A 7829-nucleotide genomic window follows, 5' to 3' on the forward strand; every position below is an offset into this window, starting at 1 on the left:
GAAACCATTGAAGAAAGTGGTAAACTTGAGATGATAGTTTCAGAACTAAAAGGTGAAAACTGAACTTTGATATTAGAAAGAGACCCACAAATAAACAATGTTTAAAACTTGAAGAAGCGTTATCACAAGCTCCACAAACTTCGAACATAGTAATTTATGAATATGAAAAATCCTTTCAACAGTTTCTGAAAAATGGGATAGAGAGAAGTAGAATGGCATCCATGATTTATGGAGTAAGTCAGAATAATAAAAGCGGAATATGGTATGACCCTAGTGAAGATAAATCTTCCACAAATGACAAACATAAATCCCCATTTTCTTATCACTACACACATACACAAGCACAACGTTTTGATAATGCTAGAAAACCCAAAGTTCTAAGAAACTCTGGGAAAACTAATAATAAAGGACCCAAAAGATTCTGGGTACCAAAGGATAAGATTGTTTATGTTGCAGATATCTTATGCAGCAGAGTTAAGACACCAGTCATGGTACCTGGACTTTGGATGCTCGCGACACATGACGGGAAGAAAGTATATGTTCCAAAGCCTGGAACTTAAAGATGTTGGCTTCGTAGGTTTTAGAGGAAATCAAAAAGGAAGGATCAGAGGCACCGTAACTATTGGTAGTGGAACTCTTCCCTCTATATCTGATGTTCTCTATGTAGAAGGATTAATGCATAACCTGTTATCAATAAGTCAATTAAGTGATAACGGCTATGATGTAATCTTCAATTAAAAAACATGTAAAGCAATTAATCAGAACAATGGAACAGTCCTATTCACTGGCAAGAGGAAAAACAATATTTACAAAATAAATCTTTCAAACTTAAAAGAAAAAAAATGTAAAATATTTGATGTCTGTTCAAGAAGAGCAATGGGTATGGCATAGACGCTTGGGCCACATTAGCATGAGAAAACTATCTCAGCTAAATAAACTTGAGCTAGTCAGAGGTCTACCCAAGTTGAAGTTTTCTTGAGACGCTCTATGTGAGGCATGTCAGAAAGGGAAATTTTCCAAAACATCTTTTAAAAAGAAAAATATTGTTTCCACCTCTAAGCCTATGGAACTTCTTCACATTGACCTGTTTGGACCTGTTAAAACAACATCAGTCAATGGAAAGAAATATGGACTAGTTATTGTTGATGATTTTAGTCGCTGGACATGGGTAAAATTCCTAAAGCACAAGAGTGAGTCTCACTCTGTATTCACTAGTTTCTATTCCAAAGTGCAAAACGAATTTGACTCCAAAATCATCAGAGTCAGAAGTTATCATGGTGGAGAATTTGAAAATAATTTTTTTGAAGAACTATTTGATTCTAATGGAATATCCCATGATTTCTCATGTCCTAGAACTCTAAAACAAAATGGAGTTGTAGAAAGGAAGAATAGGACACTCCAAGAGATGGCCAGAACCATGATCAATGAAACAAATATGGCTAAGCACTTTTAGGATGAAGCAGTAAATACAGCGTGTTATATTCAGAATAGAATCTCTATAAGACCTATTCTGGAGAAGACTCCCTATGAACTGTGTAAGGGAAGAAAACCCAACATTTCTTATTTTCATCCTTTTGGATGCTCTTGCTTTATTCTGAATACTAAAGAACATCTGAACAAGTTTGATTCAAAAGCACAAAAAGGGATTATGTTAGGATACTCAGAACGCTCTAAAGGCTACAGAGTATACAACACAGAAACCAAAATTGTGGAAGAATCAATTCATGTTAGATTTGATGATAAGCTTGACCCTGAAAAGTCAAAACTAGTTGAGAAACTTGCAAATCTGGAGATTACTCTTGCAGGTTCTGACGAAAAGGCCAAAGCACCAGAAGTATGTGATAAACAAAGTCCATATGCAACTAAAGCCTCAGATATCCAGAAGAAATCAAGAAGCCACCCCAACATCTCTGAAGATTTGACTATGGGAAACAAGGATGAACCTGTCCGAACTAGGTCAACATTCAAGGTACCTGAAGAAATCCCTCTAGGACTAGTATCTCTGATTGAGCCTACATCCTATGATGAGGCACTGCAGGACGATGACTGGGTTCTAGCTATGAAAGAAGAGCTAGATCAATTCTCAAAGAATGACGTCTGGGATCTTGTTCCAAAGCCTAAAGGTACTCACATTATTGGAACTAGATGGGTGTTTAGAAACAAACTGAATGAAAAAGGCGAAGTTGTAAGAAATAAAGCTCGACTGGTGGAACAAGGGTACAGTCAACAAGAAGGAATTGACTACGACGAAACCTTTTCCCCAGTCGCCAGGTTAGAATCTATTCACTTACTTGTTTCATTTGCTGTAAATCACTCAATCAAACTATATCAAATGGATGTCAAGAGTGCATTTCTTAATGGTTATATATCAGAAGAAGTGTATGTCAATCAACCCCCAGGTTTTAAAAACTCCAGTTGTCCAGAACATGTTTTTAAACTTAAGAAATCATTATACGGTTTAAAACAAGCTCCTAGAGCTTGATATGAAAGACTAAGCAATTTTCTTCTAGAACATGACTTTATTAGAGGAAAAGTTGACTCTACACTCTTCTGTAAAAACATTAGTAATGACCTCATGATATGCCAAATATATGTTGATGACATTATTTTTGGATCAACTAATCCTTTTGTATGTCAAGAATTCTCTGAGCTAATGCAGGCAGAATTTGAAATGAGCTTAATGCAAGAACTAAAGTTCTTTCTAGGAATTCAAATCAATCAAGCTTTAGAAGCTACCTATGTTCATTAAAGTAAATACATTAAAGACATTCTGAAGAAATTCGAAATGGCGGAATGCAAATCTGCTAAGACACCTATGCATCCAACGTGCATTCTTGAAAAAGAAGAAGTTAGCCAGAAGGTTTGTCAGAAGCTTTATCGTGGTATGATAGGCTCTCTTCTCTATTTGACTTCTACACGTCCTGATATTCTGTTTAGTGTATGTCTCTATGCCAGATTCTAATCAGATCCTAGAGAATCTCATTTAACAGCCGTTAAAAGAATAATCAAGTATCTGAAAGGAACCCCTAACATGGGCCTGATGTATGAGAAAACATCAGAGTATAGACTTTCTAGTTACTGTGATGCAGATTACGCAGGGGACAGAATGGAACGTAAAAGTACATCTGGGAACTGTCAGTTCTTGGGAAAGAATCTGATATCCTGGGCCAGCAAAAGACAATCAACCATAGCTCGATCCACTGCAGAAGCAAAATATATTTCAGCATCATTATGCACTACTCATATGCTCTGGATGAAGAATCAACTAGAAGATCTTCAAATATTTGAGAGTAACATTCCTATCTTCTGTGACAATACTGTCGCCATCTATTTAAGTAAGAATCCTATTTTGCATTCCAGAGCTAAGCACATAGAAATAAAACATCATTTAATTAGAGACTATGTTCAGAAAGGGGTAATAACATTAAAATTTATTGATACAGACCATCAATGGGCTGATAATTTTACCAAACCCCTTGCTGAAGATAGATTCTCTTTCATCTTAAAAAATCTAAACATTCAAAATTGTCCAGAATGAAATGTGCCTCTGAGATAGCAAAATAAGACTCTTAAGTAGACACCTAGTCTCTGTATCTGACTCTGATGCTACTACCAGTTAGAAGTCATCTGAGTTAGAAATCTCCAGGATCCAACCCTTTGGTAATCCTGAAGATCAGATAAAGTAACACGTGGTACATCTTGCATCTGGCCTTGGAACTTCTAGACAGCTGTCTAGTAGTAATCAAGAAACATACTCTTGATATCTCCTCCAGCAGTATGCTGATTTGGGGATTAGACGTCATTATGGGCTGTAATCATTCTCCTTTAAAACGTGCTTACTTGGTTAACATGCTGCATTCAATTTCCTATCTGGTAAACTCAACATTCCATTGTCATTTTACATGCACCCTAAATTTGTATATATTCATTTCACAATCTACACTTGTACACTTTCACACTCACGAACTCACAAAACCCTCTCTCTCAGTTCTTCACCTCCTTCAAAGGATTTCTGCATTTTTCTTCATCAAGTTCTTCAACATTCATCATCATCCTCAACTGTTCCTCATGGATTCTCAGCAACAATCAGTCTACAATTTCTCCCAACAGATGAACTCAACAGAGCAAGCACCAAGTTCCAGTCAACAAACCACTGCAACCACCAGCGTCGTCTCAACTCCAATCTACTGGGAACCCCACATTCTTGATCGTGAGCCCCACATTCATCTAGCAACTCCATTTGATAAGCTTGAAGTTCTTTGTGAAATGTTGGTTGATTTCGAGAACATGAAGCGCAATGGCATCGACCTCACTGAAGAATTGTAAAAACAAGGGTGGGAAAATTACTTTCAACGCCTCTATGGCCCTGTATACACGAATCTGGTGAAGGAGTTCTGGTGTTTCGCAGACTCAGATGATCACTACATCGTCTCCTACGTTCTGGGAGTCAAGATAGTCATCACCGAGAAATCGATTGCTTATCTTCTGAACATGGAGAAGACAGGAGGAAGACGCATCTACAACATAAACCTTAGGGCAAAGTACTTGTCCCAGAACCTCCGGGTTTGGCTGAAGATCATCTTAGGCACCATCCATCATCGTCTGGCTTCAAACTCTTCTGACTACATCAATACAGATCAGAAGTGCATCTTGTACTGCATTCACAAGGGTCCGAAACTTTGTCTACCTGCACTCCTCTTCAAGTACCTCAGAGATTCAGTTAAAGACACCAGAAACAATATGAAGACAAGGAACTACATCCCTCTGGGGAGACTGATATTTGATGTATTGATCAAGAGTGGCCTCGTGGACCATCTGATTCAGCTCATACTCATGAAAGATGTCATGATTGACACTGGAAGACCTCTGAATGCTCGGAATCTGAAGAGCATGGGAATCATTGATCAAGTCAGAGCCAAACCAACACTTGACACCTCCTGGGAAGCACTTAGACATCAGAGGGAGATTCCTAACAAACTCTACTTGTTCTCCAAGATCGACCCTCCAGAGGTAATAGCCTACTATCTAGAGGATCTATACAAGCAAGGGGTGGATATCACTGAATTCTCAATAGACTGGCTACCTGAGTTTCCACCAAACTTCCAGAAGAGGATGCGAGAGCCCTCTGAGAAGTCCAAGAAGGCGAAGAAAGCTAAGCTGGGAGAATCATCTGGATCAAGACCCCCAGTTCCTCTGGTTATCTCTCAAGGTAAGTCTGTATCTCTCCCTCCCTCTGTCAAAATTAAACCTATTGCTTCTTCTCTTCCCCAAACAACCCCTATATACACCTCTGCTGAAACTCCTCCCTCAACCATCAGAACTTCTAACCCACCATCTCTGAAATTCAACCTCGCCACAACAACCTTACCTGCTTCAGAAGCAGAAATGTTGAATGAAACCACCTCACCATCATCATCACCATCTCCTCAATCCCCACCTTACTACGAACTCTCATCTGGTAATGAACCATCTGACCCTCAATCCCCCACTCTGGCTCAGCTCCAAGACCGTGCTCTGGCCTCTCAAAAGCCATCACATCCTGATCCCGAACCTGAAGTCACTTCCCCACCTTCAGAACATCCAAATCCAACCACATCTGAACCACAACCATCAGAACCAACCTATTCTGACATATCACCACCCATCACTTCCGCTAACCCAACAACTCCCATACTTAATCTAAGTGCCCCCATCTCACCCTCCTCACCCCCCAAGCCTCTACCAAGGAACCAGAAACTACCATTCCTACCCTTGAAGAAGCAATCAAGGTTTTTGCAGAGTCTTTAGTTGAAAAGGTCAAGTATCTGACCATCAACTCTAGTATCAGTGGTGATACTTCCGCTGTAAGGATTCACTGGAACAGAGTGATAAGTTGGATGACCTCTGAAGCCTTCAAGCTGAAAGACCTCTTTGAACAAGTCCGCAACAACTTCATCAGAGACGCTGAGATCAGACTCCAAGAGCACCTAGCCAGAGAAGCTGAGGAACGGGCAAGGAAGGAAGCTGAAGAGAAAGCGCGTCAAGAAGAACTTCAGAGAATCAGAGAAGCTGAAGCAAAGGCTATTGCTGATGTTGTTGCTGCTGAAGTTGAGGTAAAAGCTAAAGCCGACGCTGAAGAAGCAGCTCACATTGCCGAAGAATCTGCTGCCAAAGCCAGAGCTGATGAACTGACTCAGGGGGAGCCCTCCAACTCTTGGTTCGAACCTCTGGTCCTGAAGACTCTCGAAGAACTGCAGAAAGAACAACAAATAGTTCGAGCCAGACTAGATCAATATGACTCTTCAATGTTAACATTCAGAACATGTTGTCTCAGCTGCTCCAGAGGATGCCTCCGCCTCTAAACCCTTAGGCACCTAGGCTATTTTGCTTGTGGCTTTCTATGTTTTAATGTCTGTTTCTTGCTTTCCGCTTTTTGACATATGTGCGTATCTGTAAATGCTTCTATATCAATATCATTTTTTACTGCTATGTCTTTTTGATTCTGACAAAAAGGGGGAGAACTAAAACAACTCTGATGAAAACATAACTAATTCCTCTCAAGCACTGCAAACATGTTCAATAAACCACTACAAAATCAATGACTTAAAATATGCAGGAAAGTAGCTAAAAGCACCAAACCATGGAAGGTCCAGTAAGAAGTTCTGAGCTATCCAAAGATCTAACTCAGGGGGAGCCCACTGTAATATCTGATCTAAGAGTTTCTTTAAATATTTCATCTTTAATCTAAACTTTTTTTTCATCATCAAAAAGGGGGAGATTGTAAGAACAAAGTTGGTTCTACAATATATCTCTAAGATTTTGATGATAACAAAGGATGAAACAAAAGTGGTACTCTAACGTGATTTTTTAGTGTGCAGGACTCTGAACACTTCACAGGATTCTGACAAAACATCAGATATAAAATTATGTTAGATATTCGATGATCAGATGCCTCTCAGAAAGGATACGTCAAGAAGGTTCTGACTCTGACCAACGCAGATACCAGCGTAACATTTAGAAGTCAGAAGCTCCGTTAAAAGACTACTGAATCCAGACTCTGATACTTAAGAAGTCTAAAGCACTGAGAAGCTCTGATGAAGTCATAGATAATTATCCTCTGAAGACAAACACTGACATATCAAGACTCTAACATAGACTCACCAGTCCAGAACGTGCAACCAAAAAGAATCTCATTATGGAAAGAAAGTATTTCAAGAAGGGAATAATGAGGCGGATAAAACGGTTTTAGAAAGAAACAAAGTGAGTAATGACATTAATTATTCTTCAATGACCAAGATTCTGTCATCACTCCAACGGTCCTTCACAATGATTATATAAAGGACGAATTACCTCACAAGAGAATACACCTGAGACACACAGAAATCTCATTCATTCTCTCTCTTTTTCACAAGCTGATGCTCTTACGTGAAAAGCTATTGCTCTTATATCTTCTGTACTATTTGCTTTTTGTTAGAAGCACTTTACATTACAATTTACTTTTGCTTAAACTATTTCCTCAAGTGACTCTACGCAGTATGAATACTTGAGAGGGCTAAGAGATTATTCTCTTAGACGATTGGTTGTGTAATCTTTCAAGATTAGTGGATTAAGTCCTTTTTGAAAGCGAAATCACCTTGGTCGGATGGACTGGAGTAGCTTTGAATTTCAAGCGAACCAATATAAAATTCTGTGTGTGTTTTGATTTCTGAAAAAGTTTTTATTTCCAAAACAATTCAAACCCCCCTTTCTTGTTTTTCTCAACCTTTAAATTAACCCAAATCCTAGTTTGATTGCTCTATCCTATGGTATAAGTTTCACTTTTTAGTTTCTACAGGGTGTATTAACTAGGA

At 39.0% G+C, this 7829-nt stretch overlaps 1 protein-coding gene across 1 annotated transcript; it reads left to right on the forward strand.

The window, feature by feature from the left end:
* Window positions 1–5112: 5112 nt before the first annotated feature.
* On the forward strand, window positions 5113–5787 carry LOC127123357 (proline-rich receptor-like protein kinase PERK8). Its single transcript, XM_051053581.1, has one exon. It carries the CDS (start codon window positions 5113–5115, stop codon window positions 5785–5787), a length of 675 nt encoding a protein of 224 aa, XP_050909538.1.
* The last annotated feature ends 2042 nt before the right edge of the window (window positions 5788–7829 follow it).

Source organism: Lathyrus oleraceus, chromosome 2, assembly GCF_024323335.1.
Source record: "Lathyrus oleraceus cultivar Zhongwan6 chromosome 2, CAAS_Psat_ZW6_1.0, whole genome shotgun sequence".
NCBI classification, from domain to species: domain Eukaryota; kingdom Viridiplantae; phylum Streptophyta; class Magnoliopsida; order Fabales; family Fabaceae; genus Lathyrus; species Lathyrus oleraceus.

Coding starts and splice junctions, on each gene's coding strand:
- LOC127123357 (XM_051053581.1), top strand. CDS start 5,113: ATGCGAGAGCCCTCTGAGAAGTCCAAGAAGGCGAAGAAAGCTAAGCTG.